The sequence below is a fragment of the Cetorhinus maximus genome, chromosome 9, assembly GCF_964194155.1.
Source record: "Cetorhinus maximus chromosome 9, sCetMax3.hap1.1, whole genome shotgun sequence".
Classification (NCBI taxonomy): Eukaryota; Metazoa; Chordata; class Chondrichthyes; order Lamniformes; family Cetorhinidae; genus Cetorhinus; species Cetorhinus maximus.
Window position 1 is genome coordinate 15,173,054 of NC_135887.1, and position 25,134 is coordinate 15,198,187.

At 44.1% G+C, this 25,134-nt stretch overlaps 1 protein-coding gene across 1 annotated transcript in view; it reads left to right on the forward strand.

The window, feature by feature from the left end:
• Positions 1-25,134, forward strand: part of LOC144684289 (carboxypeptidase D-like) — a 181,371-nt gene that overhangs the window by 114,770 nt on the left and 41,467 nt on the right. Inside the window, exons 14-16 of the mRNA XM_078547917.1 lie at positions 1,985-2,060; positions 20,225-20,340; positions 21,637-21,789. Of these exons, the coding sequence (XP_078404043.1) occupies positions 1,985-2,060; positions 20,225-20,340; positions 21,637-21,789 (345 nt within the window). The remainder of the gene's footprint in view (positions 1-1,984; positions 2,061-20,224; positions 20,341-21,636; positions 21,790-25,134) is intronic.

The window sequence follows — 25,134 nt, forward strand, 5'->3', positions numbered from 1 at the left end:
GTGGCGATAATAGCATTGTACTTTTGTTACTGAATTTCCCTCACAAAGTGATCAGCCATTTTGATTCTCCCTTGCTGCAAGTGACTTATGAGAGCCACTCCACAGAATAATCTAGAATCATCATTCAGTCAAAACGTGTGGGGATTTGTATTCTACAGGACTGATCAGGTAAATGTTGAGAGAAACGCAGATAGACAATTCTCAATCTGAACATGGTGCTCCACTAAACCAAATCCCAATCCCGTTTACCGGAGTTCCCAATCCAAGCCTAACAATTCAATCCAAAAGCAAACATTCCTAAATGATCCGGTTTGCAACAGTTCTATAGAATGCAGCCGGACGCTGCCAGACGCCCCTAGACATAAACCCAAAAAGCACCAGCAAATAGTGCATCAGTATTCTGTAAAAATTGTGGTTTTGTTAAGTGCTTTCAGTCCTTAATTAGATTGAATTGCTCTAGGAATGATAAATGGTTTGTGCAGTTTACTGAGATCTGATCCAAGTACAATTTTGATTCAAGTATAAAATAACTGGGCAAATGAGTTATGGATTTATTGGAATTCAGCTTGTTTATTGTCACTTTGAGTCTCTCAGATGGAAAGGTGAGAGTAGCATGGCTGCTGTCCAATGGGAGCTGATTTGCCTGAGCAATGCAATCAAGGTGAAACAATTTGCAATACAAGTCTAGAAACCACTGTGTGCCATGCTAGAGTAGGAAGGTTAATGAATTTGCGGAGCTTTACCTTGCTATTTTAGGAGCAATTAACCCAGCCCCGTGACCTCTACCCTGCAGAAAAGAGCAGCAATATCCTGGGAACGCCATCACCTCCACGTCACATGCTATCCTCATTTGACGTACATCAGCTTTCCATCATCAATGTCAAAATCCAGGCATTCCTTACCTAACACCACTGCTAAAACGGGGGGTGGGAGGGGTGGTGGCGGGGGGCAGCGGTTCTAGGGGAAGGACCCTCACCACCTTCAGAGGGCAACTGGGGAATAGGCAATAAATGCCAACCTTGCCAGTGTAACTCGGATCAGAGAACCCAAAAAAATGTAATATTGATCAATATCTGTTAAAATTATAGAAAATGTAATAACACAAAGCATTCAAAAGCTAATATCATGTACAATAGCTTCTCAGCTATAAGCTCACATGAAAATAAGACAGTCATTTTTCAAGTATCGATTCCATCTGTACAGATTTCAGTCACGACTGCCTAACTACAGGCTGCTGTGAGCACTAGCACTCTCCATATTACAGTACAAAGGGCTGAAGATCAAAAAGAGGTGCATAACTTATGAATACATTACTGTGCACAAAAAGAAAATACAGAATAAAGACCCTCAGATCTCTGCCATAATCCCGCGTTAATTGCAAAAATTTTGTTCCACAAGTCTTAAAACAGCTCTCATTGGGGCAGAGTTTGATCTTGTGTGATGGTGCAAAATGGCTGCTAATGAATCATCAGCTTGTTTTACATTTCTCCCAAGTTTTATTTCCCGATGGAAATAAAACCCATTCCATGAATAAAGTAAGAAAGCTCTGTTTGAGTTGTTCCGATGGACATTAAGCATCTCATGGCAGAATAGGGTTTACTCTGTATGTTTCTGCCAACAATCGCCTTTCAACCAGCACCATCAGAAACACATACACTAATCATTGTTACTAGTAAGGTGCAAACACGTCTGCTACAATTGCCTATGTAACAATAAGCACGACATTTCAAAGTAATGCATTGTTATGTGAAACATACAAAAAATGTTTCAGAGAGATGTGATAAAGTGCTATCTAAAGATAGGAACAGACTAGACAAATGCAGGAGTTAATGTTAACTCTCACTATAATCCCATTTCCCTGCCCTTTTTACCAATAACTGCAAAACTTTCTTCATATCATGGTCATTTTAAGTTAATCTTTTGCCTTGTGTACTTCCTGCTTTTATACTTTGCTAATCCATCATACATGCACTCTTCCTCACAGAATTCCAAGACATTCCTTATGAGAATCTTACTGCAGAAGAACAGTACAGCAGATCTCCAGATGACGACATCTTCAGGTGAATTGTTCAGATTTATAATACTGGAAGTTAACTATCTCAGTCAGAGGTGCTCAATTGAATATAGTAGGGCTCCATGAGTTAAGAAAAAATTGAGGCAGACAAACTATGTGGGTTTCACCACTGATCAGTCATGATCCTATCGAAAGGTGGAGCAGGCCCAAAGGATTGAAAGGCTCACTCCTAAATCCTATGTTCCTACTGCTACACAGGACAGCTACATCATCCTGGCATCTATAAATGCACATTTAAACTCACTACCATTGTCTGTCCAGAGTTTAAAATTCAGCTTTGCGCAGAATCTGCTATGTATCTTGAACATACGAATCTACACATGAGCATACTCTAGAGTATTGCGTGCAGTTCTGGAATCCGCATTATAGGAAGGATGTGATTGCATTAGAGAGAGTGCAGAGGAGATTTACCAGGATGTTGCCTGGGCTGGAGAGTTTTAGTTATGAGGAGAGATTGGATAGACTGGGATTATTTTCCCTGGAGCAGAGGAGATTGAGAGGGGAGACATGACTGAGGTGTATAAAATTATGAGGGGCAGAGATAGGGCAGACAGGAAGGAACTTTTCCCCTTGGTGGAGGGATCAATAACCAGGGGGCATAGATTTAAGGTAAGGAGCAGGAGGTTTAGAGGGGGTGTGAGGAAGAATTTTTTCACCCAGAAGGTGGTGGGAACCTGGAACTCACTGCCTGAAAGGGTGATAGAAGCAGATACCCTCAATAACATTTAAGAAGTATTTGGATGTTCACTTACGATGCCATGGCATACAAGGCTATGGGCCTAGTGCTTGAAAATGGGATTAGAGTAGCTAGGTACTTGTTTGACTGGCGCAGACTGATGGGCCAAAGGGCCTTTTGCTGTGCTGTAGACCTCTATGACTCTATGACTGTATATGAACTAGAAGCAGGTATAGGCCACTCAGTCCCTCAAGCTTCCTCTGCCATTCAATAAGATTATGGCTGATCTGACAGTAACCTCCCGTCTACCTCCGGTAACCTTTCACCCCATTGTTTATCAAGAATTTATCTAACTCTGCCTTGAAAACTTCAAAGACACTGCTCCACTGCCTTTTGAGGCCTCCCTTGAGTTCCAAAGGCTCACTAACCTCTGAGAGAAAAAAATTCTGCTCATCTCTGTCTTAAATGAGCAAACCCTTACTTTTAGATAGTGACCCTAGTCCTAGATTCTCCACAAGAGGAAACATCCTCTCCACATCCATCCTGTCATGACCTCTCAGAATCTTATATGTTTTGATCAAGTTGCTTCTTACTCTTCTAAACTTCAACGGATACAAGCCTAGCCTGTCCAATCTTCCCTCATAAAAGAGCCTGCCCATTCCTGATATTAGTTTAGTAAACCTTCTCTGACTGCCTCTAATGCATTTACATCCTCCCTTAAATAAGGGGACCAGTACTGTACACAGTAATCCAGATGTGGTCTCATCAGGGTCCTGCACAACTGAAGCATAACCTCCCTACTTTTACATTCAAATCCCCTCGTAATAAACAATAACATTCTATTACAAAAACAGAATTACCTGGAAAAACTCAGCAGGTCTGGCAGCATCGGCGGAGAAGAAATCAGTTAACGTTTCGAGCCTTCATGGCCCTCCATGAAGGCTCGAAACGTTAACTGATTTCTTCTCCGCCGATGCTGCCAGACCTGCTGAGTTTTTCCAGGTAATTCTGTTTTTGTTTTGGATTTCCAGCATCCGCAGTAGCTTTTAGCTTTTTGTTTTTATCTCTGTGTTTAAATAACATTCCATTAGCTTTTCTAATTACTTGCTGTACCTGATACTAGCCTTCTGTGATTTATGTATTAAGATACCCAGATCCCTCTGGATCTCAGAGCTGTGCAATTTCTCACCATTTAGATAATATGCTTCATTTTTATTTTTCCTACCAAAAAGGACAATATCACATTTTCCCACACTATACTCCATTTGCCAGATCTTTGCCCACTCACTTAACCTACCTATGTCCCCTTGTAGCCTACTTATAAGACATAAGACATAAGAGCAGAAATTAGGCCATTTGGCCCATCGAATCTGCTCCGCCATTCAATCATGGCTGATTATGTCCTCTTCACAACTTACTTTCCTACCTATCTTTATATCATCAGCAGATTTAGCATCCATACCTTCAGTCCCTTCATCCAAGTCATTTATATAAATTGTAAAAAGCTGAGGGCCCAGCTCTGATCTCTGTGGCACACCACTAGTTACACCCCACCAACCGGAATAAGAACCATTTATGGCTACCCTCTGTTTCCTGTTAGCTAGCCAATCTTTTATCCATGCTAATATGTTACCCCCTACACCATGAGCTTTTATTTTCTGCAATAACCTTTAATGTGGCACCTTATCAAATGCCTTCTGGAAATCTAAGTACAGTACATCCACCAGTTCCCCTTTATCCACAACATATATGACTCCTTCAGAAAACTCCAATAAATTGGTTAAACATGATTTCCCTTTCACAAAACTATGTTGAGTCTGCCTAATTGCCTTGAATTTCCCTAAGTATCCTGCCATAACATCTTTAATAATAGCTTCTAACATTTTCCCCATGACAGATGTTAAGCTAACTGGCCTGTGGTTTCTTGCTTTCTGTCTCCTTCCATTTTTGTATAAAGGAGTAATATTTGCTATTTTCCAATCTAATGGCACCTTCCACAAATCCTGGGAATTTTGGAAAATTAAAACCAACGCATCAACTATTTCATCAGTCACTTCTTTTCAGACCCTAGGATGAAGTCCATCAGGACCCGGGAGCTTGCAGCATTTAGCTCCAACAATTTGCTAAGTACGACTTCCCTGGTGATTGTAATTTTCCTGAGTTCCTCCCTCCCTTCCAATCCCTGATTTACAGCTATTTCTGGGATGTTACTTGTATCCTGTATAGCGAAGACCAGTGCAGAATACTTGTTCAATTCATCTGCCATCTCCTAAATTTCCATTATTAATTCCCCAGACTCACTTTCTATAGGACTAACATTCACTTTGTTAACTCTTTTCCTATTTAAGTAACTATAGAAACTCTAACTATCCGCCTTTATATTTCTAGCCAGCTTTCTCTCGTATTCTCTGTTTTCCCTCCTTATTAATCTTTTTGTCATTCTTTGCTGTTCTTTATGACCTGCCCAATCACCCGTCTTTATGCAAGTATATGCTTTTTCTTTAAGTTTGGTACTATCTTTAACTTTTTTAGTTAAACACAGAAGCTGGGTCCTCGCCTTGGAATTTTTCTTTCCCGTTGGAATGTATCTATTTGGTGTAATATGAAATATCCCTTCAAATGTCTGCCACTGCATCTCTACTAACCTAGCCCTTAACCTCATTTCCCAGTTCACTTTAGATAGCTCTGCTTTCATTCCCACATAATTGCCCTTATTTAAGTTTTAAGTACTAGTCTTGGACCCACTCTTCTCTTCCTTAAACTGAATGTAAAATTCAATCATATTATGATCACTGCTACCGAGGAGTGTCTTCAGTATGGGGTTATCAATTAATCCTAACTCATTGCACAATACCAGGCCTAGTGTAGCCTGCTCTCTGGTTGGCTCCAGAACGTGTTGTCCTAAGGAACTATCCTGAAAACATTCCATGAACTCCTCATCTAGGCTACCTATGCCCATCTGATTTATCCAGTCTATATATAAATTAAAATCCAAATGATTATCGCCGTACTTTTTTGACAAGCTTCCATTATCTCTTCCTTTATACTCTGTCCTATCATGTAGTTACAATTAGGGGCTGCTGTACACCAGTCCCACAATTGACTTCTTGCCTTTATAATTTCTCATCTCGACCCACACTGCTTCTACATCCTGGTTTCCTGAAATTAGGTCATCCCTCTATACCGTGCTAATATCATCATTCATTAGCAGAGACACCCCTCCACCTTTTCCTAGCTTCCTGTCCTGCCTAAAAGTCATGCACTCTTCAATATTCAGATCCCAATCTATGTCATCCTGCAGCCTTGTCTCTGTAATGGCTATCAGATCGTACTTATTTAAGACAAATGGGCACTGTCCACCAAAGGCTTCCCTTTATCAAGGCCTACCACTACTTTCAGAGATCTGAAAGGAAATACCTTGGAGGCAGATCCGGCATTTATGAGCCTGTCCATGTGTGCGTTTTGAGCCCTTGGAGCACCAAAGTGAAAAATCCTATCAAGTTACGCTGGGTTTACTGCACAGAAACAGACTATTTGAACCAATTGGTCTATACCATCAGAATTACATAGTAATTACATATTCCTGCCTTCATAAAATATTACACCATTGAACTCACTGAGTAAAAGCATGGAAAGTCTACCTGGTATACATATGGAAATTTTGTGTCCCATGCATGTTATATCTGTTACACTGCATATAATTTACAGCACGAAACAGATCATTCAGCCCAGCTCTATATCGGTGTTTATGGTCCATACGATCCTCCTTCCTTCCTAATTTAACTAACCCCATCAACATTTCTTTCCAATGCTTTCTCCCTCAGATGTATATCCAGCTTCCCCTCAAATGCATTTATGCTATTCGCCTCAACTACTCCATGAGTTCCACATTCTTGCCATCCTTTGGGGGAAAAAAGTTTCCCCTGAATTCTCAATCGGATTGATTAGTGATTGTCTTATGTTTATTCTCTCTAATTTTGAACTTCCTAATTTTCTACCTTATCAAACTCTTTTGTTATCTTAAAATTTCTATCAGGTCAGCCCTTAGTCTTATCTTTTCTTCAGAACAAAGTTCCAGACTGTTCTTTTTTTGCACCTTCTTCAATGATTCTATATCCTTTTTATAATATAGAGACAAGAACTCCAAAAATGGTCCAAGCAAAGTTCAACGCAATTTTAGCATAACAATACAAGTTTAACCTGATGTGTTTCCTCAACTGTCAGTTGTTAATGGAGATGTTGCCATATTCCCTTTAAATGGGTTAACAGAGCAATGGGCAACAAATGTCTTTAGCAAAAACAAAAGTAAAAATATCTGGAAAAACTCAGCAGGTCTGACAGCATCTGCGGAGAGGAACACAGTTCGTTTCGAGTCCGTATGACTCTTCAACAGAACTTAGGAAAAATAGAAGAGAGGTGAAATATAAGCTGGTTTAAGAGGGGGGTGGGACAGGTAGAGCCAAATAGAGGGCCAGTGATAGGTGGAGATTGCCAAAAGATGTCATAGGCAAAAGGACAAAGAGGTGTTGACGGTGGTGATATTAGCTAAGAAATGTGCTAATAGGTGACATTAAGGGTAGAAAGCAGGACGAGCTAGGTACAGATAGTCCTAGTGGGGGTGGGGTGGGGGGAAGAGATCGAAATAGGCTAAAAGGTAGAGATAAAACAATGGATGGAAATACATTTAAAAATAATGGAAATAGTTGGGAAAAGAAAAATCTATATAAATTATTGGAAAAAGGGGGATCGGAAAGGGGGTGGGGATGGAGGAGAGAGTTCATGAACTAAAATTGTTGAACTCAATATTCAGCCCGGAAGGCTGTAAAGTGCCTAGTCGGAAGATGAGGTACTGTTCCTCCAGTTTGCGTTGAGCTTCACTGGAACAATGCAACAAGCCAAGGACGGACATGTGGGCATGAGAGCAGGGTGGAGTGTTGAAATTGCAAGCGACAGGGAGGTCTGGGTCATGCTTGCGGACAGACCGAAAGTGTTCCGCAAAGCAGTCACCCAGTCTGTGTTTGGTCTCTCCAGTGTAGAGGAAACCGCATTGGGAGCAATGAATGCAGTAGACTAAATTGAGGGAAGTGCAAGTGAAATGCTGCTTCACTTGAAAGGAGTGTTTGGGCCCTTGGACGGTGAGGAGAGGGGAAGTAAAGGGGCAGGTGTTGCACCTTCTGCGGTTGCATGGGAAGGTGCCCTAGGAGGGGGTTGAGGTGTAGGGGGTGATGGAGGAGTGGACCAGGGTGTCCCGGAGGGAACGATCCCTGCGGAATACCGCCAGGGAGGGTGAAGGGAAAACAAAAACAGAATTACCTGGAAAAACTCAGCAGGTCTGGCAGCATCGGCGGAGAAGAAAAGAGTTGACGTTTCGAGTCCTCATGACCCTTCAACAGAACTGAGTAATATTAGGAGAGGGGTGAAATATAAGCTGGTTTAAGGTTGGGGGTGGGTGGAGAGAAGTTGGGGGGGTGGGGGGGTGGGGTGGTTGTAGGGACAAGCAAGCAGTGATAGGAGCAGATAATCAAAAGATGTCACAGACAAAGGAACAAAGAGGTGTTGAAGGTGGTGATATTATCTAAGAGAATGTGCTAATTAAGAATGGATGGCAGGACACTCAAGGTACAGCTCTAGTGGGGGTGGGGTGGAAAGACTGACAGGGCATTACAGGTATAGATTTAAAAATAATGGAAATAGGTGGGAAAAGAAAAATCTATATAAGTTATTGGAAAAAACAAAAGGGAGGGGGAAGAAACGGAAAGGGGGTGGGGATGGGGGAGGGGGAGTTCAAGATCTAAAGTTGTTGAATTCAATATTCAGTCCGGAAGGCTGTAAAGTGCCTAGTTAGAAGATGAGGTGCTGTTCCTCCAGTTTGCGTTGAGCTTCACTGGAACAATGCAGCAAGCCAAGGATAGACATGTGGGCAAGAGAGCAGGGTGGAGTGTTAAAATGGCAAGCGACAGGGAGGTTTGGGTCTTTCTTGCGGACAGACTGCAGGTGTTCTGCAAAGCGGTCGCCCAGTTTACGTTTGGTCTCTCCAATGTAGAGGAGACCGCATTGGGAGCAACGAATGCAGTAGACTAAGTTAGGGGAAATGCAAGTGAAATGCTGCTTCACTTGAAAGGAGTGTTTGGGCCCTTGGATGGTGAGGAGAGAGGAAGAGGAGGGGGTTGAGGTGTAGGGGGTGATGGAGGAGTGGACCAGGGTGTCCCATAGGGAACGATCCCTATGGAATGCCACCGGGGGGGGTGAAGGGAAGATGTGTTTGGTGGTGGCATCATGCTGGAGTTGGCGGAAATGGCGGAGGATGATCCTTTGAATGCGGAGGCTGATGGGGTGATAAGTGAGGACAATTGGGACCCTAGATTGGTTCTGGGGGGGAGAGGAAGGTGTGAGGGTGGATGCGTGTGAGATGGGCCGGACACGGTTGAGGGCCCTGTCAACCACTGTGGGTGGAAAACCTCGGTTAAGGAAGAAGGAAGACATGTCAGAGGAACTGTTAAGCCGTTGCTCATTAATATTACAAGTAGCTGTTTGCAGGTTATAGCTCCTTGTTGCCTGCTTTCTCCTTTTTGACTGAAACAATTGTAACTGTGGATATAAACACAACTGTTTTAGCTTTGCTTCTGTATACAAAAAGGCTAGAGATACTTTACCTAAAATTACATTAGTTACATAAAACTGTACATGCTTGTGAATATTGGGATGATTAAGTTGACAACAAGAGTGCCATTTCTACTCTGTAATGATTCCTATTAAGGAAATCAACATCTGCTGTAATGTTCCTGCTGGTTCTCTTCCTTCGATTTAATGCATAATGTCCCCGAATTAAATTTTAAATATTGAGCAACAGATTGGAGGTTTTCCTTGACCCCCGTGCAATAATTTGATTGAAAAGTTAGAGGATGGCAAAATGTCACTAGAAAGCAGGAATGGGCCTTTCGCCCATGTTTGCCATTGGTTTGTGAACTCAGGTTCTCTGCAAAATTGAATTTTAATGAACTACAGTGACGAATGAGCAATCTGGAGTTTTCTTGCTTGTTAAGAATGTATTCAAGTGATTATGTGATCCACTATCACCCTGAAGAGTAATTCACTCTGGGTCTACAGTATAAGAGTTTTCTTAAACAAGTTGCACAGCTCTGAGTTTTAATGTCGCTGCAGTGCCCTGACTGAAAATTAACCACACTTCTAGCAAAGCACTCTGGAAGATCCAGAGCAAATTTTTGAATCAGTCCTCCCAACCCAAATGGGGCAGTGGTTTCGCACATCCCTGCCTGTGGATTGGCAGGCCGACAGGGAAGGAATGCCTTGAGGAGAAACGGGAACAGAAGTGGGAATCAGCAAATATACTTTGGCCAGGATTTCCCGGTCGGCGAGCGGGGGAAGGGGCCCGCTCACCGGCACATAAGATGACACAGGATGACGTCGGGCAGAACTCCCGAAGTCACCCCACCTCATTTCAATTTTCAGGTTGGCGGGGGCTCAGCTGAATTGGCCGAATAGGCCAATTGACAAAGTAATTAACATAATTAGTGGACCTGCCCGTCCAACCGTAAGGTTGGCGGGCAGACCGGGAGCCCTGGCGGGCTTCAGAGAAAGCATGAAACCCCATCCGTGGGCGGGGTGAGGTTTCATGTAGGTTTTTAAAAATTTAATAAAACTGTAACTAAAAGTGATGGACATTTCCCAACTCATGTGACAGTGTCACATGAGGGGACGTGTCAGGGAAATTTTTTTTCTCTGTTTTTAACATTTTTTATTGGGGAGCCGATCTCCCTGAGGCAGCACTTAGCCTCAGGGAGATGAGTGCGCTCTGTCACGCGCATGTGCCGAAAGGGCTCACTCTCGGCTGAGGGAATCCCCCCCCCCCCCACCGCCCGCACAGGGAACGCATAGTGTTTCATTGTGGATGTCACGCTGGACGGGCCTTAATTGGTCCGCCCATGTAAAATGGGGGCGCGCCCCCGAATGGGGACGCCGGCCGGAGGTGAGCCTGCTCCTGAACTGCCCCCCACCAACGGGGTGGGAAAATCCTGCCCCTTAAATTCTTGCGCTGTTAATGTGTTACTCTATGGGTTATCTGAAAAATAATTGAAGCCGCATAAAAGTCTCCAGATCACAGTGCCCAAATTCACAGCAATACCTGAATGCATTAAGTCATCAAACTCATGGCTCATGGCTACCTGCCAGATTTTTTTTAAAAAGAACAGAGTTCCTGCTGAAACTGGTGAACCAATTAACTTATAATTTTATATTCAATGTAATTAAGCTACTGGGACAGTTAGTGCTAAATAAATTATAATGAGAATAAATCAAAAATTTTTACTGAACATTAATTTTATTGCAGTCTCCAGGGTAACACATTGGGTTTGGAAGTAAACAAATTCGGATTGTGACACATGCCAACACTTTAGTAATAGGCCAACCTTGTGTTACTGGGCCCCTTGGCATTGGGTAACTGGCTCAAGTCATTAAAGTTAGTTAAAGATGTGGATTGGTGGGGACATGGTAATAGGTGAGCTGAATATGGTACAGGGTAGGATGAGATGGATTTTACAGAGGATGGGGGGGTCAGCCAGGAGAGCATTGCGATTGCTATACCTAGAGGGGACAGGGGCATGGATGAGGGTTCCCATGGCAGACGGGATGAGGTGGGGAAGAGATGAGCAATGTTATAGACGTAGAAGTAAGCTGTGTTGGTGATGGAGAGAATATGGAGCTGCAACCAGCTTGGGGTCTGTACTTAAATGAGAATGGGACCTGGGGGAGCAAGAAGTGATTCTCATGGACGTAATGAGGTTTGGCTTGGGAAAGTGGAAAGGGAAATCAGCTAGACGGGTGATCTCACCTTTAGTGACAAACAAGCCCGTGAACTCCTTGCACTTGTAGCTAGAGATGAAGACATCGGGACAGGGAGATCAATAGACAGATGGACAAATGCACAGATAGATGGAAAGACAGATTCATAGATAGACCAGTAAATAGATGGATGGATTCAGATAGCAAAACTGAACAAAGCAGTAACTCCACACAGAATTCACATGCTGCATATTGATGCCAATATTTATCCTGAAGACAACAAGTTTTGATATTGTGGAAATAGAGCCTTGAACTTACACCAGTCTTATCTATAAATATGGAAATGAGCCAATTGTCCTGTTAATTCGTAACAAAATAATCATGAAGAGCATAAAAGCACCGTGGCCTGAATGCCTCATGAAAATGTAAAGAAATTGAATTTCAAACAAACCTAATCTAGATTTTGAGCTCTATCTGCATAATAATAGATTAATTTAATTAGTAATTCATAATACAAATCAGCCTTTGGATCACAGTCCTTTGGAAAGGTTGGCTTGCTTGCTCTGAGTGTACAAGCCACACAGGAGTTTCATAATTGCATTTTAACAGGAAAACTGGCAGGAGGAACTGCATGAAAGATGTACTAATGGTCCCATTTCCATCCTTCTCTTGAATTGAGGATGGGTCAATTCAATTACAATGTTTGTCACTGGACAGTGGGCAGGGTCAGGATGTTTGTGTATGTGAGATAACAGGAATAAAGCAGGTTAACCTGTTCCTGACTAAAACTTCTATTCCAAATTTGCACAGTGCCATTAGCCATGGCGTTGAATATTTTAAGAGGTTAAACTGTCTAAAACGCTGGTCAGGCCACAGCTAGAGTATTGCATGCAGTTCTGGAATCCGCATTATGGGAAGGATGTGATTGCACTAGAGAGAGTGCAGAGGAGATTTACCAGGATGTTGCCTGGGCTGGAGAGTTTTAGTTATGAGGAGAGATTGGTTAGACTGTGGCGAAGGGATCAATAACCAGGGGGCATAGATTTAAGGTAAGGGGCAGGAGGTTTAGAGGGGATGTGAGGAAGAACTTTTTCATCCAGAGGTTAGTGGGAATCTGGAACTCACTGCCTGAAAGGGTAGTAGAGGCAGAAACTCTCATAACATTTAAGAAGTATTTGGATGTGCACTTGTGATGCCATGGCACACAAGGCTATGGGCCTAGTGCTGGAAAATGGGATTAGAGTAGTTAGGTACTTGTTTGACCGGCGCAGACTCAATGGGGCGAAGGGTCTTTTTCTGTGCTGTAGACCTCCATGACTCTATGACCCCATGAAATTAAAAGGACAGAAAGTGGCAGGACTGAAGCACAGGTGCCATAAAGGATCTCTTTGAGGGTTTAAGTTGAGGCATGCCCTTTCTACAATATAGAGGTATTTGAGTGATGTACCTGACTCAGGCCATGTCTGATCTCAGCATATTTAATACTGTAGATCAAGTGTCAAGTAGAAAGTGTTCTCCAGCACTGCCATTCCTTATAACAGGAATACAATAATATAATAAAAGCAGGAAGTGCCTGAAATGCTCAACAGGCCTGGCAGCATCTATGGAGAGAGAAACAAATGGGTGGAATTGTCCCAGCTTTGCACTAAGTGCAGGAGTGGGCAGGTAAAACAACGTTTTATCCGGCGGCCGTGTTGGTGGTTTTTCATGCCATATCGTCCCAAACCCGCCACACTACTTATGCATTCCCGGGAAACTTGCCGTTTCCATGACGGGCAGGTTCCCATTCGCGCACCACACTATCACCTCGCTGCTTCAGCATGCTGGGCGCCATATTTAATGTACAGTCATGCGCACACATCTCAGTGCTTCCAGCCCACAACTACAGCAGGGATGATGTCCACAAAAGGCAAAAAGACTGCAGCCCCTAGGTTTAATGACGCATCACTGGAATGCCATTTGGACACCATGGAGGCCGGCTGGTCCCCGCTCTGGCCGCAGGATGGGCAGCAGCATCACCAATCCAGCATGGCAGGTGGTGGCAGCAGTGGTCAGCGCCAATGCCCTGCAAAAGAGGACAGCCACCCAGTGCCGCTACAGGATGAATGGTCTCATCCGTTCCGCCAGGGTAACTCACTCTTCTCATCACTCTCAACTCACACACTCACAAACCCATCACACATCCACAGGGATCTCACACCTCAAGGGACAACACCACTAACTCTCACACTCACCCTCACATCTCCATCAGGCTCATATCATCTGGAGCATGCATCCTCATTCCTGTACATGGCGCCATTCACCACACAAACATTCCAGGCAGTGTCATATGTCCTGCTCACACTCTCTCCATCTGTTCCCATGCAGGAGAAGCCTGCTCACATCAACAGGGAGAGCTCCCAGACCTGGGGTGGAGTGCCCACATTAGGCCCCCCACTTACTTTGAGAAATGTACCACTGCACTGACTGGTGAGGATATGGACTCTGCCTGCGGCAATAGTGAGGTCAGCGCAGAGACACACACCTCAGTGGAACCTGATCTACAGCAGGCTCAGGTTCACAATCTGGTGGTCACCACACAGACACGTGTCCACAGGAGGAGGAGGCAGGTTCAGCCAACCTCCCCGGCACTCATGGGACTGCTGGGGAGGAGGCATCTGAGATGTCTGAGTCAGATCACGAGCCTCTGGATTCAGCCTTCCAACTCACCCTGGAGAGTCAGCAGAAGTCAGAGGAACATCACGCAGAGCTGTTGGAAGCCCTCAACAGAGTGCCACGCAAGTCGGAGGAGTGCATCTGATTGCTCTCTGATGCAGTGGTGCCCACACATGCACACATGGAGGTCTCCATGGGGAGGATGGCGAACGCCATGAAGACCCTGGTCCAGCAGAACGCAAAGATGCACGCAGACCTGCACTCCACCGTGGTAACCATGGGTGAATTCCTGCATTGGCAACGCAAGAGAGAAACGGGGTATCTCGACATCCTTCCAGTTGCTCCTTCCCCTCAAGGTGTCAGGCCGGGGCCCTCAGGCACCTGAGGGGAGGAGGAGTGATAGTGAACACCCCTGGGTCATCCACTGAGGAATCTCAGAGACTGTCCTCTCCCTCTGAGTCCCCTTTGCCTGTGTCCCCCTCAACTTCATCCTCTGTCAGCGCAGAGGGAGCAGCTGGCCCATGAGTGATTCTAGAGGGAAAAGTGTGTGTGTGGCAGGGCCTTTTGGAGCCTCAAGCAAGCATTCTCACACACATGCAGATCCTTCACGTACCACACTCATCTCAATGTCCTGAGGTATTTGAGTGATGTACCTGACTCAGGCCATGTCTGATCTCAGCATATTTAATACTGTAGATCAAGTGTCAAGTAGAAAGTGTTCTCCAGCACTGCCATTCCTTTGAGTTGTCCATCTGAGCTGACCTGCATCTCCACCCACCCCAGGATCACACCCCCATGTAGCACCTAATTTCGCCCACCACGACTCTCCTTTCAATTTCGATTTGGACAGCGTGCCTTGGATTCGTTTTTTCATCAGCTCCCCCAACTTCTCCCCTCCACAGTCACCCATTTCCTTTCCCCCATCATATTTGACCCCCTGGCATCACTTTCCACCTCCCCTCCATGACCTACCAGCCACAACCCTCTTACCTCAGGGATGTCCAGGTGAAAGTGTACGTTCCCTTCCTTCCCGAAAATCCCACTCCCATCAACATTCACCCAACCTCCTCCTTCTCACCCCCAGGGTCCGTGTCTGCCTCCAGGTCCCCGCCAAACACCATTGCCGCCCTTCTTTCACTACCGTCGTACCCTCACCCTCCCACCTTACCGCCTCACTCTGTCCTCCATACCACGCCTACCCTCAGTTCACTCCCCAGGAGGCAGACATGGACCTATCTGACCCCTCCTGTACGTGTTCACCTGCACATACCCCACACCGCACTCCTTCCCCCCTTCTCACCCCTTCCTCCCTTCTCACCCCTTCCCCCCCCTCGCAACCCTTCCCACCTTCAAACCCCTTACCCTCTTGCACCCTCCCCCTCCTTGTACCCATTCCCTCCCCTCCCCCCCTGGAACTCCTTCCCCTCCGGAACCCCTTCCCCATTGGAATACCTTCCCCGCCTTGCACCTCTTCCCCCGCTGGAACCCCTTGCACCCGGAACCCCATCCCCTCCCAGTTCTCCCAGCGCCCCCCCAGACTCTCCTGGCCAACGTTTCAGGTCATCAGAACTGCATAAGTTTTAACAGGTTTTAAGCAAGTACAGAAGCAGGAAAAAGGAAGAAAAGAACAAAATTGAAGGTTTGTGATAGGGTGGAAGGTAGCAGAGATTAAATGACTAAAGGGATGATAAGCAACATCCTGGGGGTCACCATTGACCAGAAATGAAACTCAACCAGACATATAAATACTGTGCCTACAAGAGCAGGTCAGAGGCTGGGAATTTTGCTGCGAGTAACTCACCTCCTGACTCCCCAAAGCCTGTCCACCATCTACAAGGCACAAGTTAGGAGTATGATGGAATATTCTCCACTTGCCTGGATGAGTGCAGCTCCAACAACACTCAAAATGCTAGACACCATCCAGGACAAAGAAGCCTGCTTGATTGACACCCCATCCACCACCTTAAACATTCACTCCTTCCACCTTCGACACACAGTGGCAGCAGTGTGTACCATCTACAAGATGCACTGTAGCAACTCACCAAAGCTCCTTCGACAGCATCTTCCAAACGCGCAACCTCTACCATCCAGAAGGACGAGGGCAGCAGACACATGGGAACACCACCACCTGGAAGTTCCTCTCCAAGTCACTCACCACCCTGACTTGGAAATATATCACCGTTCCTTCACTGTCACTGCGTCAAAATCCTGGAGTTCCCTTCCTAACAGCACTGTGGGTGTACCTACACCACATGACTTGCAGCAGTTCAAGAAGGCAGCACATCACCACTTCCTCAAGGGCAATTAAGGATGGGGAATAAATTCTGACCAAGCCAGCAACGCCCACATCCCATGAATGAATAAAACAAATGCGTCTCAGGATACAATTGCTTAGCTTTAAAAAAATCCTGTAGAGAAAGCAGAACTTTTGTCTCCTCTCAGTCAGATGCAATGGTCAAACCCCAAACCAGGACAAGAGTCCATAATCTAGGTTAATGTTTCAGTACTGAGAGAATATTTTTAGTGTTTTGAACTACAGTACCATAGTTCCTTTTTGCCATTACCTTACTGTCAGGTATGCCTAGTACCACTGCTTTATGGTGAATGCCCCTGATTTTTGGTGAATTGCTTCGTTTTCCTGTGAATATCCTTAATTTTTGGTGGGTCTCAATAGTTTATGCTGAGTGTCCCTGATTTCTGGGACACTCCACGATCTCCAATTGGTTATTCCCTGTTTAGTTTTGCTCATTCCGCTGCTAAGTGTGATGGAAACTGAACCATTTGACTCTATGCACTGAGTGTTGTAGCCTAACAGCCATCATTCTGCCCGGGTTGAGTAATTCCACCATTAAATAGTCCCAGTAAAGACTGTACTCACAGATTTGTTGTAACAATAAAAAAGGCTGGAGGTGAAATTGGAAAAAGATTTATATGTGTTCTACTGGACAACATTGAACTACATGTTAGAATAAGTTATAGTGACATTGTGCTGTTCAATGTCAGTCTATTTTCCTCACATGCCTGTAAAGATCCAGATGAGGTTATTTTTGATAAACGTGTTTAATAAATGCATGTTCTTGTTGTTATTACTGTTATGATCCCAGTAAAGACTAATAACTTTTTAAAATATTTGAATTCCCAATGACCAACTCAAAGGACCACACAAGAAGATTTAACGTTTTAAGGCTTTTACTGTAACAAACAAAAAGCAACATTGACTAAACAATACTTAGTAGGCAGCTAACACACTAAACTACAGAAAAGATATCCCCCTTCCTAATATATGAGAAAACCTCATGCCGCATTAAATGTAAATTAATTAAATGTTAATTCTCTGCAGAATTGTAATCTTTACAGGAACCAGCCCAAAGTTACTCCCACCTTCCAGTAGGCTCACTTCTCCCTGACACTGAGTTATAACCTTCATTCCCTGTTGAAAGTCATTTCCCTCAATCCTTTGAAAATCTGAGATCTGACTTCCAGCAGCAAGGTCCACTCCGGCAATTCCCTCTCTCAGCCAAGCCAGGGCAAAGCTTCCAGTATCATTAAATCTCTACAGGTGCCTTCTCTTCAAATGTAAAACCTGCTTCCACCACTATTCTGCCTGATGGCTAACAGAGAACAGTTTTTGCCCCTGGTGTTCTCAACAGCTCCTGTTTCCCTGTCACTCTTTCACTCTCTCTCTCTCTCTCTCTCTCTCTGGGACTCTGTCTCTTTCCAAAGTCTCTGAGTCAGTATTCTGCAAAAAAACAAGACCAGCTGCTTCTGCCTTTGTGGTCAGGTGTGAAAGCTGGCACTTGGGTTTCAATAGGACGTGACCTGGGCCCCTAGTCCCCATAGCAATCAGGTCACATTGGCTTCTTGTTGGTCAGAATTAATAGAACATCACATTCCCCTCTCTATTACTCTATTTTACTTTGAATTAAAAGAGACAGGTTAAAACATAACCACCTTATAAAACCTTGCACTTATAACATTAGTGATGAGTCCACTTCCGAAGCATGATATTCAGTTTTTAAACTAACTCAAATAGGATATAGATTGTTGTCAAAGAGAACTGAATGGGTGTCTCCTGAAAAAAGAGAATGAAAAATTATGGAGATATTGATACTTGATTATTTTCAGGGCAGGTAAAGGAGGTAACTTAACATGCCTTAAAATAGATCTGTAATCATATATGGACTCTGAATAAAGTGGACGTGATGGGATGAATGGCCTTTTTCTGCTCTGGAATTTCTTATATTCCTATTTGATGGTGATTGCCTTACATTGAAACACTGCTGTGTATTGTAGTGTTGTGACCGATTTATAGTGAGCCGTGTATTAAATTGTTAGGCTAGCTGTTGTTGACTTTATAAATCCAACCTCAAATGCATGCACATTCATAAACAAATCAAAGGAATTAGGGTTGTGGTGCTTGAAAATTACAGAAAAATTTGGTATAAATAGAAATGGAGCAACAGAGATTTGTAACAATATATTGTACAGATTTTGGTTTGGATTCAAACATTGTCCAAATCATTATAATCACTAAGGATGGGTAATAAATGCTGCCTCACCAGTGATGCCTGCATCCCATGAATGAATCAAAAAAACACCCATGAGTGTTACAGCCTTGGTTCAAACATGGACAAAAGAGCTGAACTCCCAAGATGAGGTGAGAGTGACTGCCCTTGGCATCAAGGCAGCATTTGACCGAGTGTGGCATCAAGGAGCCCTAGCAAAACTGGAGTCAATGGGAGTCAGGGGGAAAACTCTCCACTGGTTGGAGTCATACCTAGCACAAAGGAAGATGGTTGCAATTGTTGGAGGTCAATCATCTCAGTGGCAGGACATCACTGCAGGAGTTCCTCAGGGTAGTGTCCTGGGCCCAACCATCTTCAGCTGTTTCATCAATGACCTTCCTTCCATCATGAGGTCTGAAGTGGGGATGTTCCTCCGCTATCAACATCCTTGGGGTTACCATCGACCAGAAACTGAACTGGACTAGCAATATAAATACTGTTACTACAAGAGCAGGTCAGAGGCTAGGAATCATGCAATGGGTAACTCATCTCCTGACTCCCAAAAGCCTGTCCGCTATCTACAAGGCACAAGTCAGGAGTGTGATGGAATACTCCCCACTTGCCTGGATGAGTGCGGCTCCCACAACATTCAAGAAGCTTGACACCATCCAGGACAAAGCAGCCCACTTGATTGGCACCACATCCACAAACATTCACTCCCTCCACCAGCAATGCACAGTAGTAGCAGTGTGTACTATCTACAACATGCACTGCAGGGATTCACCAATGCTCCTTCAACAGCACCTTCCAAACCCATGACCACTACCATCTAGAAGGGCAAGGGCAGCAAATAGATGGGAACTCCACCACCTGGAAGTTCCCCTCCAAGTCACTCTCCATCCTGACATGGAAACATATCGTAGTTCCTTCACTGTTGCTGGATCAAAATCCTGGAACTCCCTCCCTAACAGCACTGTGGGTGTACCTACACCACATGGACTGCAGCAGTTCAAGAAGGAAGCTCACCACCACCTTCTCAAGGCAATTAAGAATGGGCAATAAATGCTGACCCAGCCATCACAGCCCACATCCCATGAATGAGTAAAAAAATAACTGACCTGTGGAAAGTAGAACACAACCTTGCTCAAATTTGGTTATTAGCCAATGGGAGTTCAGTTACACAAGGCCTGTCATTACCAAGTGCAAGTGTACAAAATGATGATCTAGGTAGTTTTTCACTGCTGCCATTTAGGTAGTTTTTCTACACTCTGCCCTATCTGATATTTCAGCCGAGATAAGGAACTCAGTGTCTGGATGGCATATGAATGCCTGATGAGAGTGAGATCTGAACCCAGGTGTCCTCCACCTACGGCTTTGTGCATCGCTGTGCCAGCATGAATATTTATTGTATTATAATGATTTAAGATTTAAATATTCATTGCAATGCTGTTCTCCTTGAAAACGGAATTCTGCATCACTTATAACTCTTGTTTATATTTTCAATTGCTTATATAGGCACATCAGCCTGGTTTATGCCCAGAACCATCCTAAAATGCAACAGGCTAATGCCTGCCCAGGGAGCACTTTTCCAGATGGTATCACTAATGGTGCAGCCTGGTATACATTGGAAGGTAGGTGGGACAGGAAAGGCACTTCTCAACATTTTTTGACAGCTTTACTGCCCTAGAGGCTCTTGACAAAGATGTTAAGTAACTGTTTTGATGAGAATGACCTCTTCTATTGTTCTTACTGAAAGATTTTTGGAGAGGGTGAATCAAACAGCTTCTCGTCTTTTTCAAGGACTCAGTGTGGGCACTCCTGGGTCAGGTATAATGTGGCCATCTACAGAGTAATACTTCCTCTACCTTGCCCATACAATGTGCCTCTTCCCTAAACTCAGAAGAAACCCTGTACTACACCCACACTGTACTTTTCCCATATCCCAATCCTTCTTGTCACCTGTCTGAGTGAGGCTGTTAACTCTTCTGCTGTGGGCCCATGTCCACTGAACTGAGACCATTTAAACTCTTTCTACATAGCTGCCTTACAACCAGCAGACAGAGGAAACTTTCACCTCAGCACTTTGATCTAGGTTTGCACCTAGCTCCCAGAGCAGAAGGGTTAGCATCTAACCATTACATTACCTACTTTGCTGTCAATTCAGTCGCTTAATTCGTTTTGTCTGATAATTGCTTTTTAGTGCTGAGGTCTCAGTTTGCTGAGTTATTTGCTTTGCTTAATTCAAATTATTGGATAGTTCAATTTTTGAATCCTGCAAAATAATTTCAAATTTTAAGGAGGAAAAAGCTGTCATCAGAACAATGTTTGACTCAGTCACTGTAAACCAGATGTCCTGAGATCGGAAAAAACAGTCTTTTAGTATGTGATATGCAAGGCCACTGGTTTCCCATTCTTATGGAAAATTGAACTTGACTAATTCAGTCACTAGGTCGATGACTGCAGCTGTGTAGAAATACATGTTGTGGGGTCCACACCTATTGTCCAGATATTTATGTTAGAAACTTTACAGCTGTCACAGAGAGAATTGGCTCATTCTTAGTCCAGACTGAATTATAATCCAATGCTAGAGGTTAAAGGGCAAGGGTTTAAACTTTGTGCAACAGTGAAAAATGGGCAACAGTGAATTGATGGCCTGTTTTACATATCTCCCAATTCTTAGCTGCATTGAATTCCAGTGATATTGGGAAAGATGTAAAGCAGGCTGCTAACTTGCTATTAACCATTTCAAGCGATTGCACAAAGTTTATACTTATCCCGCTGGGCCACCCAAAGCACATCCCCGTGCTTCAGCAGAATTTTCTGCCACAGAACATGCCAAAGAAACCAATGCAGTAAAAGATGCTTATGTATATCTGAATTAGAGCTCAGTCTGAAGGATTTACTCTGCTCTGTTTGTGTTTCTGTAGGCGGAATGCAGGACTATAACTATGTGTGGGGTCAGTGTCTGGAGGATACGCTGGAGCTTTCCTGCGTGAAGTATCCAAACAGCAGTGATCTAGAGCAGTACTGGAGGGACAACAAGCAATCACTGCTGGAATACATGAAACTCGTCCACCTCGGTAACTGCTTGCATTCCATATATCAACAGGAGTTAGAGAGTGCACAGTGGAGTGCTACAGTTATTCTATGAGTGATTCATTTTTTTATCCACGAGCGATCATGATGATGTTTTCATCCTTTAGTAGTAATTCTGCTGTCTCGCAGTCCGTCCAGGAAGTTGCAATGACAGGGAGCATGAACCGGAATACTGGGGCTACAATACTTTAATTTTTTTCAATATAATCGTGCCACTGAGAGGGCCAAGCTGCCCCTATTTTGTCACGTGACATCTAGATATGATCGGCCACCATTATGAATGCCTCATTGGTGGGGATGAACCTGTTGCTTTCTCCATGGCAATGCCTCAGCCAATCAGGGTCAACTTGTCTACCAATCAGCACTCTTTGCTCCCATGGTATAAATTGCTGTGATCATTTGAAATTTGACATTCTTGCATTTGTCCTGATGAGTGCAAGACAAAAAGCTTCAGCAGCATGTCTCTCTTTTGAGCAATATTCAAGTTCTGTACTATCAAGCAAGAATTTGATTTGTGGGGCTGTTATGGCACCAAATTTTCTTTATTTATGAGTATCATAGAAACATTGAAATTACAGCACAGGTTGCAATCCTACCACCCGGAGTTTGTGAACTAGACCTCTCTCTTCAAATTTACCTGCACCCTTCCTGTAGCATTGAATCATAGAATGATACAACACAGAAAGAGGCCATCTGGCCCATTGTGCTGGTGCCAGTTATTTTACATTCTTTCTTTTCAAATAATCCAATTCAATAATAACAACAACTTGCATTTATATAGCACCTTTAATATAGTAAACCATCCCAAGGCACTTCATAGGAATGCTATCAAACAAGATTGACAATGAGTCACGTCAGATGATGCTAGATCAGACGACCAAAAGCTTGGGCAAAGAGGTAGGTTTTAAGAAGCATCTTAAAGGAGGAAAGGGATGCAGAGAGTCTTTGGGAGGGAATTCCAAATATTACAGTCTAGGCAGCTGAAAGCATGGCCACCAATAGTGGAGTGATTAATATCTCGAGCTAAATTAATAACTACCTGGGGTAAAGCATTCCATATTCCAATAATCCTCTATCTTAAGTAAATCCTTTTAACTTCCCTCTTCAATCCTCAGTGAGAATTCTACCGCTGTGTCCCATTGTTCCTGGTTTACCAGCCAGTGAAAAGGGATGTGATGTAATACTCTTCACTTATCTGGATGAGTGCAGCTCCAATGGCACTCAAGAATCTCGACACCACTTACAGTCACTCGATTGGTACCCCATCCTCCCCTGCCTTAAGCATTCACTCCCTCAATGGCTGGTGCACAGTGGCTGCAGTGTGTACCATCTATAAGATGCACTGCAGCAACTCACTAAGGCTCCTTTAACATTTCTTCCACACCTGCGCTCTCTACCACCTAGAAAGGACAGCAGGCACATAAGAACACCACCGCCTACAAGTTCCCTTCCAAGTCACGCACCATCATGACTTAGCAAATATTCACCAGAGTGAGAAGTTATGTTGATGAAGCAAGACTCAAAAATTGTTCCTATCTTAAAGTGGAACACAGAAAGTTAAAGGAATCTAAAATTCTGAATGGTTTTATGAGGGCAAATAATGAAAAGTTTTTCTTTATTCATTCTTGGGATGTGGGCATTGATGGCATCAGTAGCATTTATTGCCCATGCCTAATGCAAGCATAATGGATTACTAGTTATGGTAATGGAATAGTAATGTGTATCATGCTGTAACAGTGACACCAGCAGCCATATGCTGGAGACTCTAGAAAGGTGGAATAGTCTGTAAACAAGAGGGATGTACTTACCTAGAAGCTTATCATGTACATAGTGTGAGTAAAATAGCTTTGAAGAAACCTACCTGAGTCAGACCTATGTCACTCATGAGTAGAGGGAAACTTTCCTAATACTAATTCGGCCACAAGCTACTCGAAGAGAGATCCAAATACCAATCAACGTGGAGACCGATGCACAAAACACCTAGATAAAAGCAAAATACTGCAGATGCTGGAAATCTAGAACAAAAACAAAAATACCTGGAAAAACTCAGCAGGTCTGACAGCATCTGTGGAGAGGGATACAGTTAACGTTTCGAGTCCACATGACCCTTCATCAGAAATGTTCTGATGAAGAGTCATACAGACTCGAAACGTCAACTGTATCCCTCTCCACAGATGCTGTCAGACCTGCTGAGTTTTTCCAGGTATTTTTGTTTTTGCACAAAACACCTAATTGTCCTTGAGAAGGTGTTGATGAGTTGCCTTCTTGAACTGCTGCAGTCCATATGGTACAGGTACACCCATAGTGCTGTTAAGTAAGGAGTTCCAGGATTCTGACCTTGCGAATGTGAAAGAATATGCTCAGCATTAAACTGTTGCCATGACTGATTTTAGAGGTGAAACTGTCATCATGACGGATTCTATACTGCAAACAATGGCTGGGGGAACAAACACAGATTATGGGGAAATGGTGGCCGAGTGGTAATATCACTGGACCAGTAATCTAGAGGCCCAGGCTAATGCTCTGGGGCACTGGTTCCAACCCCACCATAGCAGCTGGTGGAATTTAAATTCAATTCACAAAAATCTGAGTTTAAAGCTGGTCTCAGTAATGCCAATTCCATAATCATCGATTGTAGTAAAAACTCATCTGGTTCACTAATGCCCTTTTGGGATGGAAATCTGCTGTCCTTATCTGTGCCAAAATTGGGAGAGCTGTCCCACAGACTAGTCAAGCAACAACCTGACATAATCATACTCATGGAAGCATACCTGCCAGACAACGTCCTAAGCACCACCATCACCAGGCATGTCCTGTCCCCCTGACAGGACAGACCCACCAGAGATGGTGGCACAGTGATATACAGTCAGGAGGGGGTTGCCTTGGGAGTCCTCAACATTGACTCTGGACCGTATGAAGCCTCATGGCAGGTCAAACATGGGCAAGGAAACCTCCAGCTGATACCACGTACCACCCTCCCTCAGCTGACGAATCAGTACTCTTCCATGTTGAACGCCACTTGGAGGGTTACAAGGGCACAGAATGTACTCTGAGTGGTGGACTTCAATGTCCATCACCAAGAGTGACTTGGTAGCATCACCACAGACCAAGCTGGCCGTGTCCTAAAGGATATAGCTGTTATACTGGGTCTGCAGCAGGTGGTGAGGGAACCAACAAGAGGGAAAAACATGCTTAACCTCATCCTCACCAACCTGCCTGCTGCAGGTGCATCTGTCCATGACAGTATCGGTAGGAATGCCCACCGTACAGTCGTTGTGGAAACGAAGTCCCACCTTCACATTGAGGATACCCTCCATCGTGTTGTGTGG